Source organism: Sapajus apella, unplaced genomic scaffold, assembly GCF_009761245.1.
Source record: "Sapajus apella isolate SASKATOON/1434 unplaced genomic scaffold, GSC_monkey_1.0 scaffold23, whole genome shotgun sequence".
Taxonomy (NCBI): domain Eukaryota; kingdom Metazoa; phylum Chordata; class Mammalia; order Primates; family Cebidae; genus Sapajus; species Sapajus apella.
The window spans coordinates 10,005,482-10,026,288 of NW_022436963.1; the positions used below are offsets into that span (position 1 = coordinate 10,005,482).

Sequence of the window (20,807 nt, forward strand, 5' to 3'; positions counted from 1 at the left end):
TTCCCCTCAGGTACTTACATGTGATTTTCAAAGCACATAGTAGGGCCCACGACGTTGGCAGCCCCGCTGCCGATTTTAAACGCAAAGTAGTTGGCTGAGCAGGGTTTGATGAGGCCACATTTGTGCTTCATGACCTCTGGGGAGGAAACAGAACAGCCTTGGTGGGCAGCAGCTCAGGAGGGGCTTGCGGGAGGAAGAGGGGAGGGCCAGGGCTAGGGCCAGGGAGCAGCTGGGAGCGAAGCTCAGAGCCTCTTTCTCAGGGATTCTTTGCTGACTGCAGAGTCTGAGAGATGTGCCCTTCTATGCTCCACGGTGCCCCCAACAGCCCCCACCAGAGCACACAGGACCAGCCCAGAATTAATTTTTGGGCTTCTCATCATAGCTCCAGCCCCAGCAGAGCACCCTGGGTAAACGTAACCAGAGTAAACCGGAGTCACCATGACGAAGGGACTCTCCTGAAAACTCATTTGGGCCACGGCAGCCTTCTGAGTCCCCAGAGCCCCCGTTGAGAACTCCCAGGGGCCCTGGTGGGGTGGGTTGGAGCATATTTCTCTAGCCACGTTCCCTTGGACAAGTCCTCAACGTCCTTGCACCTCATCTTATCTGCAAAATGGAACATCTGTGGTGCCTCCCCCACTGGGTTCTTGTGAGGAATACATGAGTGTGGTTGAATGCTCAGTACACGCTGGCTATTCTTCTTCTCATCATTCATTCATTTATCACTCATTTCCTGAGCATCTACTATATGCCTAATGCTGGGATACAACAGAGAACAGGCAGGTGGTTCTGGTTCTCCCACTGGGAGCTTAGCATGGTGTTGGGAGCCCACTGGACACTCAGTAAATGGCACCTCTGGTGATGTTGTCTGTTTCTAAGACCTGTATCTTCTCCATGCAGCCTTCACAGGGCAAACGGGGGAGCTCTGTGACTGGGGGAGATGCTAGTGGGACCTCAAGATGTGGCTGGGCAGCTGAGCCCTCAACGTGCTCTTTGAGAGAGGGGACGACATCCGCACTTGCAGCCTGGCACGTTCTAATTCATCCTAATGTGTGCTTTTTAGCACCAGCTGACAGTTTGGAAGGCAGCATTTGGGAGGATTGGGTAAACATGGATTTGGAGAATGCTTACCTGCAAAGGGAGAGCAGGGGTTGGGCAGCCTTTCCCTCCCCAGCCCCTGTGCCAGGTGTCTGGCCAAGGTCTGCCAGTGTGTGCTTTGGAGCAAAGCTGCAGGCTCCTTAAGGAAGCTCGCACACGCCAAGGCCTTGCTGCATGCAGGGCACTGGGGCCAGGATGTTATGTTTATTATCTTGTTGACTCATCCTGATAACTCCTGTACCTGGCACATAGGAGGCACTGGATAGTCTTCACACATAACATGTACAGCATTTGGGCCAGGATGCACCTGAGGCTGGAAGGGACCATGTGGTTTCCAGGGCCCTCCCTGGTCTACTGGAGGGGCACAACCCACTGGTGCCAGGCTTGGCGAGCACCTTTGAGTAGGTAAATATGCCCTTTCTAGAAGCAAATGCAGCCCGCACCAGGGAACCCTGCTGGCTTGGGTTCCCTCTGCTGAACAGGCAACCCCAAGGATCTGAGAGGAAATGCCTGTCCGGGGCTCCCTCTTCCTCGTTTCAGCACATACACCTTATGGGTGGGACTGACCTCAAACCACAACATTGTCATTCAGAGAGCGGGCAGGGGCTGAGGCATCTGAGGTGAGGGGCTGTTCAGGAGAGAGTGGGCATCTAAGCCTGTGGCTTAGGGGAGAGAGGGCTGGGCTGGGAGTGGACCAGCTCCCCTTCTCCTCCTTCTGGGCAGGATCCCTGTGAAGGGGCTCACCCCCACCTATGGGACTGGCTGAGGCGCAATGCTGGGAGGGAAGCGAGGACATGGCTCCTGATCTCCTACAGCCTTGGGGCCACACCTCCAGCCACATGTGCCTTTCACCCAGATGGTCTCACCTATGCAGGGAGATCATTCCCAGCCCTGGGGACCACTTCCGGAGTTTGCCCACAGCCTAGTCAATTGCAGCTAAGTCTGATAAACCCGATGTCAACAGGCTGGCTTAAGCAGGCTTTTCCGGAATTGATTTTCTGACCATCCAGCCTTCATAGTCACGCTGCTAGATGAAGGGAGATGAGGCCAAGGGGGCCTCAGCCTCTGGGAGGCAGGAGGTTGCTCTCTGGGTTCTGGCTTAGAAGGCTGCTCCCATCAGCTGCCTCAGTCCCTGAGGCCTGATCCCCCTGGGAACTCTTGTGCTGTTGCTCAGGGCATGGAGCTGGTGTGCTACCAAGAACACTGGGGCAGCGGTGCATTCAGGAAATAGGCTGCTCTTTCATTTATCTGCTTTGTGGCTTGGCAGAAATTGCTCCCTCTATCTTTGCCAACTGTGAAATCAGGGAGTTGGTTTAGATCAGGGTTGTCAAACAGCTTTCCTCTTAAATGTCAATGTGGACCTCCTGTTAAAGACTTAATGATAAAGCTCTCAAGGCTGCCTATGGGGTTGGAGGGAAAGAATGCTGGGATCGATTGGTGATGTCTGCCATGGGAGCAGGCAGGGTGGAAGGCAGCATGTGTGCTTGAATTTGCCATCCCCCCAGCAGGTGATGTCTAAGTGTTTGATAGCAACAAGATGCTGTGACACTCTGTGTCCACTTCCGAATAGGACTAAGGAGGCTTCAGGGAGCGAGGGTTAAGGGTGTGGGGTGAATGATTTGTGTTACTTCATATTGTCTTTGCTTTCTGTAGTCTTGCAGTGTACTGGGGCACCCATGCCCTTCTTAGTCAGGTAAAGTCCTATTTTGGGAGCCACAGCTCTCTTCAGAGTCACTGCCATGTTGAGAAGGAAATGGAGAGGGCCTGGAGGTATTGCCTCTTGCAAACAGGGGTTGAGGGGGTGGGCTCTGGAATAGATGGTGGAGGGGATTTGACTCCTGCCTTACGGCTTACAGCTGTGTGATCTTGGCCAAGAGATTTTGCTGCTTGGTGCCTTAGTTTCCTTACCTATAAAAGGGACTAATTATAGCACCAACATAGGGTTGTATGTAGGATTGCATGGGATGCTTGTGACATTCTGAATCCAGTGCCTGGCAAACAACAGGCACTCAATCATCATTACTATTGCCATCATCACAGCTCTCCCTCTGCTTCCCTGTCCCTGACTCTCTAGTCAAGGCTTTCACTGGAGCGTTCTTGCCTCTAGGCCTTTGCAGAGAGGTCACCGCCTTCCCTGATCTGCCCATTGGAAGGGGGTGCTCCTCCTGGAACCCAGAGCCCTTTCTCCACTTCTCTTGGCAAGTCTGACATTTCTACCCCAACAGACAATCAGCATCCACTTCTGTTTGTCTCTGGAGTCCCTGTAGTGCCTGACATGGTCTCTTGCACTTTGTTGCAGGAATCCTGAGCCAAGCCTGGGTTCATTGCAATATGTTGCAGGAATCCTGAGCCAAGCCTGGGGTCATTGCAATAGGGTTAGGGAGCACTGACCTGGCCCTTGGGCTCCCAGCTGTGTGGGGTTGTTAGAGAGGGGAGGCAGGGGCAGGGTGCGGTCCAGACTGCAGCAGGGGGACTGGACAAGGGGCAGAGTTGAACTGTGTCCCTACAGTCCAAATGGCTGAGAGAGGGCCAACCCTGCCACAGGGCTTAGGGGCTTCAGAAGGCACCACTGGGCCATGGGAGGAGAGGATCGGGAAGAATCTGGAAGCCCAGGTTTCTCTGGGACCTGCAGGGCTCAGAGCAGGGGCCCTGGGCCTTCTTGCCCTAGAACAAATGGGAGCAGGAGGTGAGCAGATGAGGTCGGGGGAGGTGTGGAGCTGCACAGATACTCACGGGTCTCCTTGGTGGACGAGCCTGCTGGAGAGAAGACAGAATCTGGTTAGAGGAAAAACACTTCAGACACCCCTGCAGGATGGAGGTTGGGGGCTGGGGGCTGGGGAGTGGGAAAACGGGGCCTTAAATTGGCACTATTGGAATGAACTAAAAGTCCTTTGCCACTGTCACCCCTTCACACACATGTACATACACACAGCACACATATACACAGATACACATGTGTACATGCACACACACACATACACATGCACACACATGCAGGCAGATATATGTGACACTCATGCATGCATATAGACACACATATGTGCACACACAGACATGAGTATGCTCACACATCCGGACATGTAGACATGCATACACGTGTGTGCATATATACACATACACATGTATAAGACACACACACGACTCACCCTTGGTTAAAAAGCTGGGCTGTTTGAGACCCATCGGAGTTTATGCCCTAGCTCCTCATATATGGCCTCATGAGAAGTTTAACCTCCCTGGGCCTCAGTTTCCTTGACGGCACATGGAGACCATCACAGCCACCCTCACGGGGCTATGGAGGGGGCCCAGTGGGATCACTCTGTGAGGGCCAAGCCCAGTGCCTGGCTCCTGGGCCCCAGGAGGGTAGAGTTGTGCTGCTCTGGGTGTTTGGCTGTATTGGGGCGTCTCTTTCCGACTGCCTGCAGTGCGCACTGTCTGCACTGGCTCCAGGGCCCCTGGCCACTTCCTGACATCTTATTCCATGCCCTACTTGTTTCTGTGGTTCTACGTCCTATCTGTCACCATGCCAGCAGTGACGCCTGGAGGACAGGGCCTCCAGAGGACGCAGAAATGCTAGGGAAGAAGCTCTCCTTTTTTGGGGAACCCCCAACACTTACACACTTTCCATTTGGTCCTCAGGGGCTGCCCATTAAGGAATGTTCCCAGCCCTTGCCTCCAAGGCCCCAGGAGTGGCATGAGACCCAAACTAGGCCAGTCACAGTATTACATTCCTCAGAGACGACCCCTCCCCACTTCCCTATGTTGATATATAGCTGTGGGTGGAGAGAGGAAGAAGGAGAAAGAGGCAATGGAGAAGATAAGCATCAGGGAGGAGCCATCGTGCCTGCCTTAGAGCTGCCCATGGAACGAGGCGCTAACCCGCTGGGGTCAAGTAGCAACAGCAGAGGGATAGAGAGACAGGAGGCTGGCTCTGGGGCCGGTCTCCTTCATGGGAGACTCCTGGATTCAGCCACACCTGAAGCCACGAGATGCCCGTAGTGGACCATCAAGATATCATGTTTTGCTGAAACCCGTTAGAGTTGAGTTGGTCACTCTCACCTGAAAGAACCCTGCCTCACTTTCCAGGCACAGGGTTCTTAATCTGGTTTCTGTGCCACAGATCCTTTCGGTGGTTTGGAAAAGCCCATGAACTCCCCTCAGAATAAAATTATTCTCACTTCCCTTGAGACACTTATCACTTTATACTCCAACAGACTGTGTTATTAGATGCATAAAGAAAAACAGATTGGAAACCAATTCTATATCAATACAGTAGTAAAATCCAAAACCGAATTTGTGCTGTAGTAATATATGTGCTTCTGTATCAGTGCATTAAATAATAAAATGAGGGTATGCGCCCAGGTTAGGAACCTCCGAAGTAAATGAAAATTACCCCTCAGTGCTGAGACACAAGGAGCTTTCACTGGCCATCTTTCCCACGGGTTACATTTCTTGCCACTGTAAACATTTCCTGAGACTCTGCCTCATGTTAATGCACTTTCAGCCTTCTACATGCTGTAATCAAGTCTGTTTGTTTCTCTGAGTCAGGCCATCAGCAGGGCCATGTGTTCCTCATTTCAGGGTCCCCGGAGCCCAACACAGGGTTCAAAACCCAGTAGTCACTTGATGATGGTTGGTTGGAAGTGTTGACTTGTCAAACCCCAGGTGGTTGAGTACTGAGAGATAAATGATTACTGGAGTCTCTTTTCAATAACTGCCCCTCTTCCACCTCGGGCTGGGGCTCTCTTCTCTAGAGGACACCCCTGAGCCTCCCCTGGGTCCCTCACCTCTGAAGCCACTAGTGCAGCCACGTCACTGTCTAGTTTGTAAAAGCAATGACCTGGGTATGGGGACATGGTGGCCACCAAGCATCTATATAAACTTATAAATCATTCCAACATGAGCTGTGGAACATGCATGACAAGAAGTGAACAAGGTAAGGGATCACAGACTCTCCACTGTGGGGCCATGTTCAAGATGGAGCGACTGGTTTACTTGCTGCCTTAGGAAGCTGTGAGAGGCCTGGGTCACTATAGATACTGATGCTTGTTATGATGTCAGCGGAGGTGGTTCTTGGTCTTCAAGGCAGTGAATCCAGAGGTATAAATCCCTTTCCTTCACTTCTTCCTTAGATCAGAAAGGATTTGAATCTGGGAGACCTGAGTTCCCATTCTTGTTCTAATATCTTCAAGAGGAACTTGGCTGTGTTTTTAAATCTCCCTGAGCTTCTGTTTTCTCAGCCCACACGTGAAACCACATCAAGGATTGTGCTTGAGTCCATTCCACAACCACACCATAGATCACGTTGTGGGATATTTGTGCAGGTTAAATGAGACTATGCATGTAAAGCAGCTAGCATCCAGCATCCTTCCACCTGTCCATCCATCCATTCATTCATCTGTCCACCCATCCATCATCCATACACCCACCTACCATCTACCCATCTAGCCATCCACCCATCCATCTACCCACTCATCCCTTCTCCACCCACCCACCCATCTGCTCATCCCTCCATCTACCCATCCAACCATCTATTTGTCTATCCATCCACCCACCCAGCCATTCTTCACTCATCCATCCATTTATCCATCTCTCCATCTACCCATCCATCCATCTACTCATTCCTCCATCCACCCATGCATCCATCCACCCACCCATTTATCCATCCATTCATCTGTTTTTTTCCCCACTCATCAAATGTTTACTAGAGACACATCTGCTCTGTGCCAGGTGCTAGAGAGGTGGATGCACACAAAATAAAATCCTTGTCTTCAGGAAGCTCACATTCTAGGGGGTGGGGACAGGCAACAGCCAACAAAACATAAAAACGATAATGACAGATAATGAGAGTGTTCTGAAGGAGAAAGGCTGACATGAGAGAAGCTAAGCTAGCAGGGAGGGGTGCAACCTTAGCTAGGCAACCTTAGCTGAGCCTCAAAGGCTGAGAAGGAGCCAGGTGGGAGGGCGGGGGGTTCTGCATGAAGAGGTCCAGGGAGAGGGAGCAGCAGGGGCAGGTGAAGACACTCAACACATTATTTTCTTTCTTCCTTTCCTCCCACCTCCCTTCCTTCTGTTCTTCCTCCCTCTGTCCTTCCTCCTTTCTTTCCTTCCTTCTTGCAGTCACCTCTCCAAAGTGGTCCTTGATGTGGGCACATGTGTTGCCCAGGGCCTTGCAATGCATCTCTGCTCCCCATGGACTCCACCCTTCCTGGAAGCCTGGGGATCCCCCCTCTCCCTGCAATGGCTGGGTTCCCAAAGGCAGGTGCACAGCTTGTCCTGGGTCACCTAGGGATGGAGGGAAGAATATGTCTTCGGCCCCCAGGTCTTGTCTGCAGTTCCTACCCCCAGCAGTGAGCCCCACTCACCCAGCCAGCGCGGCAGACGGATGGTTTTTATGCTGAAGCCCATGTGGTTTCGAATAATGATCCACGTGGTGACCGTGGCAAAGATGAGGGCCAGGACGCGAAACACACCTGCCAAGCAAGGGGATGCTGCCAGCAGACCACAGAGCCAGAACACATTGCAAGACCATATGTAAGTCCTTCCCGGATCCCCATGCCGTGGGCTCAGACCACATCCATGCTGGGGACCAGACCATGGGGCCATGTGGTAAGACCACGTGTTAATCTGTGTAGTGGTTAGATGGTGAGATTGTGCTGCCCGGTCATGTGGTAACATTCCCCCAAGTGGGTTTCTTGAGAGACAAAGTTAAAAATGTACCTGCCTGGGCTCCACTTAGCCCTCCAGAGAGAGAGAATGTCTAGGAATGAGGCCAGCACTCTGGACCTTTCTCTAGCTCCTTAAGGGGAGGCCTGAGAACTGCAGTGGGAGAGCAGGACTCTGGGAGGGGTCCCTGGAACAGGAGTCAGGAAGGCTGTGGCCAGCACTCAGGGCAGCTGGCAGTGCTGTGTGACTCTGAGCAGGAGCTCAGCCTCTCTGAGTTGGAGTCCCTCAGGCACAGAGCAGACATGGTAACGCCCTTGCCCCTGAGCTTCTCGGCAGGGATGCTGCAGTTGTCAAAAGTAGGCAGCCTCCAGGGTGGCTCGGGGGTGGGGCTGCCCCCCCCCGCCCCAGTTTCCATCAGTTCTCCCTCAAGGCCTCCACAAATAACCGCAACCTAGACTTGCTGTGCAGCTTCCAGTTAAGCCATAGCTCCCTGGCCCCTGCCCCACGGCCAGAATGCTTTCCGATTCCCTCATGTGATTACAGCCCCACTCATGGGGATGAGCCATCTGGGGTTCCCTTTCCTTACAGGGACCAGAAAGTGAGCACCATATCACATCCCTGCTGCTTTCTGAATCACATCCATCCATCCTGCTCTGACCCTCGAGGCACAGGCCCAGCTGTGGCACCCCTCCCTGTGACCTTCCTGTCAGCATCTCCCCTGCTCCTCAGCCCGAATTCAGCTCTAGAACCTTGAACTAGTCTCTGACTATTCAGGTCAGGGAGAAGGGCCGCGGGGTCCTGTGGGGTGGTATGCAGCTCTGTGGGTATCCCTGGTCTTCAACAGCATAGCATGGCTCTGGGCACCCAGAATTCCTCTCGGGTACCAGCTCATGTTCACACAGCACTCAATTTTGTGCCAGGCACTGTGTGAGCAACTTTTGAATACATTATCTTGGTTCATTCTCCGAGTAACCCTATGTGCTGGATACTATTGATTTTTCCCATTTTACAGATGAGGAAACTGAGAGGCAGTCACTTCCCCACTGTCACTTGGCTAGTAAGTGTCAAAAATGGAGTTTGAACCCAGAGAAGTAAGCTGACTTTAAAACCCTGTGCCCCTGACTCCTTACAGCGGTTCTGGAATGTAAATGAGGCAGGTGCATTTCCTGTTTGCTGCCTCAGTTTCCCTATCTATACAAAGGGGGTACGGTATAAGGGTGTGGACTAGAAGGCCTTTGCCTTTCTTTTGCCCAGCACTATGCTATAAAAGTTCTAGAATAGCCCTCCTTGAGGTAAATATTTTGTCTTTAATTTCCAACCAGGCCAAGTGTTTCCAAGATGGGCACTCTCAATGCTCCCAGCCAGGTGGGGCCGCTGTGCAAAAGTTCCTCTTGCCCTTCAGCCTAGAGACAGGAAGTCACCTCTTCTGCTCTTCCAGGCCCCCCGGATTGCTTTCCTCCCGGAATTCTGGCCTAGCCATTTGAGAACAGATACAGCCAAATCACTGTGAGCCCAGGATGGGTGGATATGGCTGACAGAAAAATGACTCCAAAAGCAATTTCAGAGCCTACCTGACACTCTCATCTTGTCCAGGTGAAGGGTGGAGTGGGGTCAGCTTTCACCTAAGGAGAGAAGAAAATCCAATTGGAAACTGGCATCAGATCTGCAAGTGACCAAGCTTGAAGATGAGGGACAGGCACCTGTAACTGTGGAGAATACAATTCTTTCAGTTGGGTCCCTCACAACCTGCCATATGGACAGGAGGGCAATTTTCCTCCTTTTCTGTCTGCCTCCACCTCTCCTTCACTCTTGCCCCTGGAATTTTATATTCAATTCGCCATGTTTTTTGAAGTGCAGAGATAAGAAAGTAGAGGAAGGGGTAGTTTATAAGCCACTGTCTTTTGGAAGATTTGATTTATTCATTTATCCATCTATCCATTTGTTCATCCATCTGTTTACCCATCCATCCATCAATCTGTCAGTTGATTTATCCATCCATCCATCCATCCATCCATCCATCCACCCAGCCATTCATCCATCCTCTATCCATTCATTTTGCCACCCATCTATCTATCCTCTATCTACCTGTCCATCTATCCTTCCATCCATCTATTTGGCCCTCCTTCCCTTCCTTCCTTCCTATCAGCCAGCCAAAAGATGTCGAGCTACCTAGCCGCAGTGAAACCATCAGGGAGCAGAAGCCCAAGTGATCTTTGCTTATTGTGTGGAAATAAACAGTAATCAGAACTCACATATTACAGGTGTGCCAGGTGCCATCCACGCATTATCTCTTTAATCCTCACAACCTCCATGCTCGGGATGAGTAAGCAAGACCCACCATGGCTAAGCACAGGGTTATTCAGCTTGCAGGGGTAAGAGAATTTGGATGCAGGTTTCCAGCTGCTAACACTCCCTGACACCCCTCTTCCCTAGACCCATTGAGGTCTCAATGCCAAGAATTTTTATCTCAGAGGAGGGTTGAAATCAAAGTTTCCTCTCTTATTCAGTTCTGGGCAGGGCAGGGTCATCCTTCTCTCCATCTCTCCCCTGTGTCACCTCCCAGTTGCTGGGCAGTTACCAGGGACAGGGTCAGACAGATGGGGTTGGATGGCCAGACAGAGATGAATATTCACAGAGGCTGTGCACAGAGCCATTCCAATCTGGGACAGAGATGAATGGGGAGAAGGAGAGAGAGACAGGGAGAAGAAGAGGGAGAGGGAGACAGAGAGAAGAAGAGGGAGACAGAACAAGTACTCTTGATATGTGTACACACAGATTCAGAGAGAAACACTCAGCGACAGAGATAGGGACAGAGACAGAGGATATGGGACACACACCTGGGCAAGGGGCTAGCTTCTCGCTGTCCTGTCTGTGCTGAGCAGGAAATCTGGCTTCAGGGCAGTGGGGCGGAGAGGGGCAGGGGCCAGTGGCCAGTCCCAGATGGGCTGTGAGGGCTCCCCAGGCTGCTCTTCCTCTGGACTGAGTCCCTGGCTGCCCACCCAGTACCTGCAGGGCTTCTTGGTGTCCTGAGTGTCCAATCTGCTTGTCCTGGCAGCCTGTGGGTGCCCTGGAGCTGGGGTCCAGGACTGGCCTGCTGGGGTGGGGAGTGGGAAAGACACCCGGGACAGGTACACAGGGTGGAGCAAGAATCCCTCCGTTGCCACTCAAACCCAAAACAGTGTGTTTTCTCCTTCTTCCTGTTGGAGATTGTCCCAACCTGTTATTCAGGTTACAAAGTTGTCCAGCAAAGGAATGAGGAGAAAAGTTCTATTGCCCTGGATGCTTACCTAGCCAGTGTGGGTAAATCGGCTTCAGGGTGGTGTGGCAGTGGAAGGGGAGGGGGCAGGACTGGGGAAAAGGTGGGGTTGGTGAAGGCATGAATCACTGCAAGCCACCCCATTCCTCCCATTGTCTGTCCTCGCTGTCCTTGGACCTCTCCCTCTGCCCTGCCTTTCCCTATAGCTCCCTTCTCATTTCTGGCTGTAGGTCAGCCGTGTGCGTGAGCCCCAAGTCTCTCTTTTCAATGGGAGGCCTAAAATGCAGGGCGTTGAGGAAGTGCTCGATGAACATTTGGAAGCTGAATGAACAGAATTCTTGCATCATCCTGGAAGGTTAGAATGATTAAACCACCAGATAGAGAAGGAAGCTGAAGTTCAGGAAGGGCAAGTAACTTGTCTAAGGCCACACAGCCAGTTGTGGAGTTCATTTCTGAAGCATTCTCTGAGCATCCCTGGGAAGATCGAGGGAGACATGGCTGTAAACAAGACAAGCTCTGGAGCAGCCCAGGCCTCTGCACTTGCGAGTCCCTCTGTCTCAACACGGTTCTCCTACTTCTTTGTCTGGAGTACTCCTACTCATCCTTCAGGTCTCAGTGAATTAATGACTTCTGGGAAGGCTTCCCTGACCCTTTGAGTCAATGTTCAACACCTACCTGTGGCCCTAGATGGGAGCACATCCATCATGGCAGCCCACCCTGTCATAAAGGGCTGGCCAATCAGGGCTTTGCAAGTTCCCTGTGATTGGTTCAGGAGTGAGCATGTGGCCCCAGCAAGGCCAACCAGACTTTTCCCTGGAATTGTTGTAAGGGAAACTGGGGAGAGAGAGGCACTCTTCTCCCTGGAGGTGCTAAGATAGATGCGCTAAGTCTGGGGCTACTGGAGTCCCATCCTCAACCCCTACGGTGCATTCCTCCTGTGGTAGACATGTCCTGCCAGCAGATGCAAACACAGGGGCTGAGCAGCTGGGGCAGTGCATGTGATCTTGGTCTTAAAATAATCAGGCAGTGAAAGGCTGTGGTATTGGGAAAAGAGGACGAATTTTTGGATCAGACAGACCTGGGTTGGCTACTTGCTAGTTGTGTATTTTTTCGCACTTCTTTCCAGCTTCGATTTCCTCCTTTGTGAAAGGAAGGTGATGCTATCTACCTGTCCTGGAAGGGGTGCTGGGCAGTGAGGCCCCTTGTCTGGAAGGGGTTAGCCTGCCTGGCAAGGTCCACCAGTCTCTTCTCTGTTGACAGGCCCCATTCACTCTACTGCTTCTCGCTAGCGCACCTCCAGGGCAGGATTCCTATACGGATGTTTGTTCTTTCTGCAGACCCAAAGTGCCTTCACAGTCTGCTGGTCTGTGACATTTCTTAAAGGCCCTGCAGGAGCAGGGATGTCAGCTCTTCCTGTTGCCTGCGGCCCTCTGTACACAGCACCTTTCATCTCAACCACGACCTGTCTGAAAGCCAAGGTGAACAGAGAAAGGGAGGCTGTCTCTCCAAGCTGGGAGGGTGGAGGAGTGCACCCTGGTGGAGAAATAAGTGGCTTTTTTTCCTGCATAAATCCTGGCTCCTGGCCCTTCCCTGGCATTCTGTGAATCTCTCTATGAAGGCATCTTGTTAGCCTTCACAGTCAGTCCTGATGTTGAGGCCAGCTTCCCCTCCAGGCAGTGGCTTTGGAAGGCCTTCTTCATCCGCGGCCAGATGCTACCACCAAGGCACATAGTAGGTGTGCAGTAAATGTTGTTGGAAGGAAGGAAGTGGATTTCCATTTGGGAAAGAAAACTGGGAGATAAAAAGCTAGATGCTTTTCCCTCTATCTAAATGACTTTTTCTTTTTTTTTCATCTCATTCTTAACATTTTTCTCCAAAGTAGAAGTCCGCCCAGAAGACATGCTCAGACTTTAGAACCTAACCAGCCTCTTCTGGAAATTCAGGTCTGGCTATTTTCCTCATTATCTGGGGAAATTCTGCAGACAGAGTGTGGTCTCCACGGGAAGAGGGGCTCTATCTGTTCTTCCATGGGCTTCTTTCTGTTTCACTCATCTCTACCAGCAATGCTGCTTGAGCAAGGATTCATTGCAGAGCGAATTCTGTGCACACGAGCGTGGAAGATGGAAACTCCACAGACATAGTGACAGGGTCTGAGGGATACAGACCCCAAAAGAACAAGACAAGACTGAGGTAGAGAGACAAACAGAATGAAAAAGAAACAGAGACACTCAGAGACTGGAAGTGAGTGGCATATTAACAGACACACAGGCACACATGTAGGCATGCATGCACGTGAGCCAGGGCACCGCCATGCATCCTGCCCTGAACCAGGGGGTGTGCGACTCTGCCCAGACCCAGTTGCCCCTTGCTGTGAGTCACCCATCACCCCCAAAAGCCATCCTGAACATCCGCGATTGTGGCCTAGGCCTGTGTGAAGTAATCAGACTAACCAGATGTTCCCTTTCATCCTCTAAATGGTCCTTCTTGTAAACGCCCAGAATTTATGGGCAATTATTGATCATGTCACCAATACAGAGGGGGAGATAAACAGCTAATAAATCCATAAACAACAAGACTGGTAGTTTGAACAGTTTGTTCCAGTGACATTTATTTTGGAAGGAAATAAGCCCGTTATTCCCATTATGCCCTGTGTTAGTCTTATTTATTGGTGTTAATGGTTTTCTCCAGCTCTGGCCAATGGTAGAATTATTGGGCCAGTCAGAGCTGCATGGCAGGAAATGCAAGAAGATACGAAAAGGTGCAGGATGCTGAGGGGTTTTACTCCCCAAGTTCCTGGGGTGCTTCCCAGAATAACACAACAAACGCCACATGCCAGATACTGCCCTGAGACTCTGACTTATTTTAACTCATTTAATCTTACAACAGCGCAGTGAAGAAATAGGGGAAACTGAGGCACAGGGTCACGTCTCATAGCTGGTGAAAGTCAAAGATAGAAAAGATTCCAGAAATAAACCCAGGCGATGTGTGTCAGGAGACCACATTCTTAACCACTTTGCACAACACAAGCACAACTTGCAAAGGATCAGATGGTAAGTATTTTGGGCTTGGCAGGCCATATGTTCTGTTACAACTACTCAACTCTGCCTTTGTAGGAGGAAAGCAGCCACAGACAATATATAAATGAATAAACGTGACTGTGTTCCAATAAAACTTTATTTATAAAAACATGTGGTTGGCTGCATTTGACCTGTGGGCTGTTGTTTGCCCACCTCTGCCCTAGGTGTGGCCTCTTTTAGCTCCAGGTGGACCCGAGCCTCAGGTGTTCCCTTTGCTGAGCTTCAGCCTGCCTGGCCTTGGCTCAGTGAAGGTGATGGAGAGGAGAGGCTCCCATGAGATAAGAGTGAGTTTCTAAGAGTCTGTTCCTCCACCCCCAAGCCTCTCACCCGCCAGTACCCTCCTCAGCGGGGTGGCTCCATGAGCTCTGCTCACTCGGCAGGGGTCAGCCACCTCTCCCTTGTCCTCAGATAGGTTTCAGGGAGACTTTCCTCCCGTTCACCTGACAGATCATCCCCCAAAGGTGCCATGCTCAGTACCTGGCACCTAGGTCACCCTTATTAAATGGCCACTGCAGTCACATTTGCACCCTTAGACCTTGCAGAGGCCTCGTGTGGCCTGGAAATTGGGAGTCTGGATAACATAGTCCTAAGAGTGAGGGCTTTGGTGCCTATCTAGGTCCTGCCATGGGATTGTGGACACAGACCTTTCTCAGCCTCAGCTTCCTTTCACATGGCCGTCACCATCTCTAATTTAGTGAAGATTAAAGGCCAGAATGCACCCAAAACCCAGCGCCTGGTGCAGAGGAAGTGTGCCGTAAGCAGTTGCTAATCAAGCCGGCTTTTTTGCGATCTCCTTTGGAGACGCCCCTCACACCCTCCATTGTCCTTCTCAAAGAGGCAGAGTAGGCTGAAGAAGGGGGTGTGCTCCACTTGGAAAATGGGTTCCTCCAGGTCCCAGCAGAGCAACTGGAAAGAGAGGGAGCCGTCTGGACAGGCACACAGCCCTTTCCCTTCCCTTCAGTGTCTGAAGGGATGGGAGAAATCTCAGGATACTGAACATCTTCAGGTCCATTAGCCCCAGAGGCCAGCTTGTGCCCCCCCCGCCCCCTGAATTTCTCTTCACTGAGATCCTGGGCGTGCGTCTCCAGAGAGGGCTAACTGGATCAGGGTGGGGCTGCGTGGAGTATCTGGGTTCACCCTCTGGGCCTGCAGGCCTGCTGCTGGCCTGTCGGAATCAAGCATGAAGCATGAAGACATTCACCTCCCGCCCAGTGGGTAATTTATTTATTTCCGTCTGAGACAGCTGGGTCTTGACCTCTTTAATTAAGCAACGTGGTGGCCTCCACAACCGAGTCAGCAGTGGCTTGGGAAGCCATTAGGGGATAAGTCTTGCCTAGGGAGGGATGGGATCAGGAGATCTCACTGAAGAAGTGATAATCTTAATAATAATCACAATAATAATTCTAATAAGTATTATTAGTATTATGCCAGCATTAAGCCCTGTGTCTTTTCATTTAATTTTTCCAACAATCTTATTGGCAGATTCTTTTTCTTAACTCCATTTACCAGTGAGGAAGAGCTTTAGAGAAGTAAGTGGCTTGTCTAGTGTCACATAAGTAGAATGACTTATGTGGTACTGCCATGTGTGACTTTGCTAGCTATAGTTTAATGAAGTAGGGACGGTTGGAGTCAGGGGGTGGTGGACATCTGTTCCCTCTTCTTTTGCTGACCACCCCAATTTTCCTTTGGAAATCAACCCCTCCCTCCTATGTAGTTGGTGGGGGTGACCCCCTTCTCTGGCTCTAGGAGTGACCCTGTGGTCCTGGCCTAGCAGATGAGTGTGCTCTATCTCTGGGTTGCAGAGATGTGGTCAGACATGGGCAGGTGGCCCAAGCCAAGAAGATCAGAGCCTTCGTAGCACTTTTTGTTTGTTTGTTTTTGAGATGGAATCTTGCCCTGTTTCCCAGGCTAGAGTGCAGTGGCCATCTCAGCTCACTGCAACCTCCGCCTCCCAGGTTCAAGCGATTCTCCTGTCTTAGTGTACCAAGTAGCTGGGACTACAGGCACCTGCTACCATGCCCAGCTAATTATTGTAGTTTTAGTAGGGACAGGGTTTCACCATGTTGACCAGGCTGGTTTCAAACTCCTGAGCTCAAGCGATCTGCCTGCCTCGGCTTTCTGAAGTGCTGAGATTACAGGTGTGAGCCACTATGTCCAGTCTCTTCCCAGCACTTTTGAAGGACTTCCCAGGAGAGAGGAGCTGCCTTTCGGCTGGAGTGGTTAAGCTGAGATGACTCCGAACTGGAGATGTTATGTATATCTTTGGGACCACGTGAGGACAGGCTGTCTGAGCATAGAACGGCATGGAAAAAAGGCTACCAGTGACAGACACACAGAGCTAGGGGTGTCATTTGAGCCCCTACATCTGCCTTCTTGAAGTCAGAATTACCTCTGGACTTTTCTGCTGTGTATGTAAATACACGTCCTTTATTTGTTGGGCTGGTTTGAGTTGGTTTCTGTCATTTGCATACAGAAGAGTCCTACCTGATACATGATTTTCCCATTTCAAACTACAGTTACATCTGCAAAAAAGATTTAGATTACACTCCCACCCTCCTGAGGTTTGGACACTTCAGTCCTCATGGGGCCTAAAGAATCAGGGCAACTCTTGGCTTTTTCTCTGTCTTCAGCAACAGCCTTCCTGATGGCTTCCATACCAGAAGCCACATTGCTCCTGACGTTTCACCAGAATATTCCTCCAACACAGAGCCATGTGCACCTGCAGAATGATCCAAGGCCTTGGCCTTGTGCCTGGCTCCCAGCCTCTCCCTGGCCCTGCTGGGTGACTTCCAGCTCCCAGCTCCCTGTCTCATCTCATGGGGCTTTGTCCACCAGGGCTGCCTTCACCTCTCCTCGCCAGAGGAATCCCATACTTTGTGGAATGTGGCCTCTTTATGAAGTCCCCCTTCTGCGGCCTGTGCAGGCCTGGATCACTGTCTCTGCAATGTGTGTGCATGTGGGAGGGGCAGCAGAGTGTGGTGGCCAGCAGCATGGATCCTGGAGCTGGGCATAAAGCTTCTCTCTACCACTTACAGCCTTGCCACCCTAGGCAGGTTACCTCACCTCCTTAGGCCTCAGTAGTTCATCTGCAAAATGGTGATGAGAAGATCTCCCATGCAAAGTTATTGTATTTAAACCAGCTAATCCATGGACAGTGCTCAGCACCATTTTATAGACACAGTCAACCCTCCATATGCATTGCCCGTTATTGGGACTGCTGTTTGTACTGATCAATAGAACTTGTTCACCTCTCTTGTAAAGCGCCATCCCTGACTCCCTTTACTCTCGATAATTGATGTGACTAATTTATCCACTAGGCTTTGAACTTCCTGAGATAGTGTCTAATCATTTCTGAATGCCCAGTTCCATGCAGACCACCTGGCGAGTAGGAGGTGCACAGCTTGGACAATAGCACTGTCTGATACTGTGCACCTACTACGTGGCAAGCATCATGGTGGGTGCTTTGCACACATTGTCTTTTTCAAAATTCACAGTATCAAATCCCAAGGAATTTGTTTAAGTCTGCATTCTTTTGAGATAAGGGAGGCTCAGATAAGCCCATAAGATAGGCAGCTTCCCTAAGATCACACAGCTGGGAAAGCGCAGAACTGGATTCAAATGCCAAGCGGGGTTGCTCTCCCCACAAACTCTACATCTTTGTCTCCCCAGGCCATGTGCTTGGGGGAGCAAACCTCTGAGCTTCCAGAAGCAGGGAATTGGCACCAACTGTAGGAAGTGTCTGCCCCTCTCCAGGGCACCTGGCCTCTGGGACTGCAGACTGGGCGGGGGCTGCCAGTCCCCCAGGTAGGCTGTTGGCTGCCCACCTGAAGTCATACCAGGCCTGCCAATGTTAGATAGGTGGGCCTTCTCCAAGGAGGAACAGCTGCCCCAGCACCAGAAAATGTTGGCAAATGATGACTTCAAGCATCCCCCACCCCAGGGAAGTGCCAGTGAGGAAGTTAGGGCTCTGGGCTCTGGAGGCTTCACCATTCCTATGGGAATGGAGTTCCTATGGGAAGCAGCAGGGTCTGTGTGCAGACATGGAGTTGAACTCAGGAAGAGCTGTGCACAAGATGGCCATAAGAAAGAAACCCCTAAACCTCCAGGCGCACGAGGGCAGACAGGCATATGTGCAGACTTGGGCAGATGCTGAGCAATGGTAGATTCCTCCCCAGCCTGCGCGGACCTGGGCACGACCACCTCACTGACCTCACCTCCCACTGCCAGCTACTATCCCTCACCTGCCTGAGCCGTCCTGCCCTCCTCTTTCTTTCCTCCCATTCCCCCTTCTCAGAGATTCTCCACTGACCCAAACTTTCCCTCCCCTGCCCTTCACTCGTGAAGGACCCAGCATTCCTTAGCAAACTTAATCTCCTGGGAGAAGTCTGCCCTGATTCCCAGGCTATCTCCATGGCGTATGTCAAAACTGTTTTGAAAATGACTATCTGTGCAAATCTTTTCTTTCTGGTTAGAACCATATATGATACCTCATCTTGTTAATCATTGTGTCTTGTTTACCTGACACGCGGAACTGCTCAATTAATGCTCATGGGATGAATCATCTGGAAGGACACTCCTGTACCCAGGCCACCCACTTCCAGCCATGGACTTAGAATCTACTGCAGGGTAGAGTCAGTGTGGCATAGTGGGCAGAAGCACACGCTTTGCCGCCAGATTGCACAGGCAAGTTATTAAATCTCTCAATGCCTTTGTTCCCCATCTGCAGCATGGGACTAATCATGCTCTCCTTGTAGGGGTGATAGGAAGATTACATGCGTTATTACATGGGGAGCACTTAGAACATCATACATGTTATTTTATGTACTTCAGTGATTATTATCATAGTTGCCTAGACAATGAGGACTACAGGGATTGATAGGGGATATTCAGACTCTCTCTCCCATTTTACAGATGAAGAAACTGAGTCTTAGTGACAGGGATCAGCTCATCATTACATAGCTAGAAAATCTCTCGGGTCCATGCACCTTCTTTTCAAAACATTACCTTATGAGAAAAGTGAGATTTGGGGATAAAGAACAACATTCCTTTCTTCTTTATTTATTTTTCAAATATTTGTGTGGCTCATTGTTGATCATCAGAATGTGTTTTTGTGAATGAATTGATGAGTGAATGAAAGAATAAATGTCAAGAGACCCCTGTGGTTAAGGAAAAACCCTGCAGTGTGGATTATCAAACCCCTGGCTGGCGTGCCCCACAACTCCTTCTTGTATCTGTGGTAGACACAGCTAATCAATCATAGCAGGCTTTTGCCCTGAGCCCAAACCCAGCCCCAGAATCCTTCTTATCACAGGCTGATTTCAGTTGATTAGCCTTGGCGCCTCAGATGAAATCTATTTGCTTTCCTGAGTCTGATCTCAGGAATCGCTTGGATTATGTGGTTTCCTTCTTTCTTTCCTTTCATCCTTCTGTCTCAGGCTCTTTCACTCCTTATTTCCCACCCTCCCTACCTCCATTTTCCCCTCTCTCAATGGTGTACCTGGAGGCATAGCCCTTTCCGTTCTGGGGGAGACGTACCCGAAGGCTCGAGGCTCCCACTTTGCTGCTTCGGTGGAGAAGGTGAGGTGGTCCAGCAGGTGCCGTGAGTCCCTGACCCAGCCGACCGCCACCCTGGGCCAGCTGCTAAGAGTCCTACCTCCCAGTTGCTGGAGGGGTAGATGCAGCAGGCCCAGAGGGTGAGATGGGGTGTTGTGCGCTCCCAGCGGGCTAGCTGCTCCCGCCCGGCTCAGGCTCTGTCCTCATTCGAGGAAGTTTGCCATCAACTCTCCCTGCCCTGTTAAACAATCTCACAAGGAAGGAGGAAGTTTGATCTAAGTGCTTATGGGGGAGGAAATGAGTCTAAAGTCTGGCGTGCCTGAGGAGTGACCCAGAGCCTGTCTGGGGCCTGGGGAGAAGGGCCATGCCTGTTCCCTTCCTGCAGAGCTATCCCGGCCTTGGCAAGGGAGATTTGGGTGGGGATTCAAGCAACTTAATCAGGAGTAAGCTACCATAATCTGCCTTTGAAAACAGCCAAAGAGCCTTACAAAAAACCCAACCCTGTGCCGACAACCTCCCCAGGCCCTGGGAGGTGCAGGGCTGGTAGAGGAGTAATTGCAGTGCCTGATCACCTGCTCTGAGGCTCTGCACTGGAGTTGGGGGTGCTGGAGGAGCTGACTGGGAAGAGGGGAACCCAGGCAAGAAACTAGGTGACAGGAAAGAATGAGGAGGTCAAAGGCCACTGCAAGATATTGAGCTTGGATGACGGAAAAGGGGGCCCCCTTGGTCAAGAGTGAGGAAGATGGGGAAGAGAAAGTGGTTTGGGAAAGTTTCTGGATTTGGGTTGGGGCACACTGAATTAGAGGTTAAAGCTGGAGGGGTGGGGTGCGGAGAAAGGGAAAGAGGGAGAAAGGAAAGAAGGGCTGGTCAGTGCAGACTTTCAGTGAAATGGTGAATGCAGCTTTTGTCTCCCTTCTCTCTCCTTAGGACCCAAGTGCACTGAGAGGGCTCAGCTTCCCCGTCTCTCAATCCAGCACCCCCAGGCTTTGTCACAAATCATGGTCTCCTTCCCACAGTCCTTCCTCTTAGGAGGAGTTGTTGCCTCGGTCCCCAGCACACAGGATCCTGGCGACTTCCCCCTTGTTTGTTGACTCTGAATGCTTCTGTAGGCTGTGTGGCCCCCTTAGAAGTAATATTCAGGAGCATGGGGTCCAGCAGCTGGT

General features: G+C 51.1%; 1 protein-coding gene across 5 annotated transcripts in view; it reads right to left on the reverse strand.

Moving 5' to 3' along the window:
- The window catches only part of FAM3D (FAM3 metabolism regulating signaling molecule D), a 32,280-nt gene extending 12,354 nt beyond the window's left edge, over positions 1-19,926 (reverse strand). The window contains exons 1-5 of one of the 5 annotated variants that reach the window (XM_032290317.1): positions 19,627-19,926; positions 9,330-9,380; positions 7,458-7,565; positions 3,829-3,849; positions 19-136 (exon numbers count right to left, since the gene is read on the reverse strand). In XM_032290317.1, the coding sequence (XP_032146208.1) occupies positions 19-136; positions 3,829-3,849; positions 7,458-7,565; positions 9,330-9,342 (260 nt within the window). In that variant the 5' untranslated portion in view covers positions 9,343-9,380; positions 19,627-19,926. Of the gene's footprint in view, positions 1-18; positions 137-3,828; positions 3,850-7,457; positions 7,566-9,329; positions 9,381-10,595; positions 11,019-19,588 lie in introns of those variants that run through there. The other 4 variants (XM_032290314.1, XM_032290313.1, XM_032290315.1 and 1 more) reach the window with 4 other exon arrangements.
- Between the last annotated feature and the right edge of the window lie 881 nt (positions 19,927-20,807).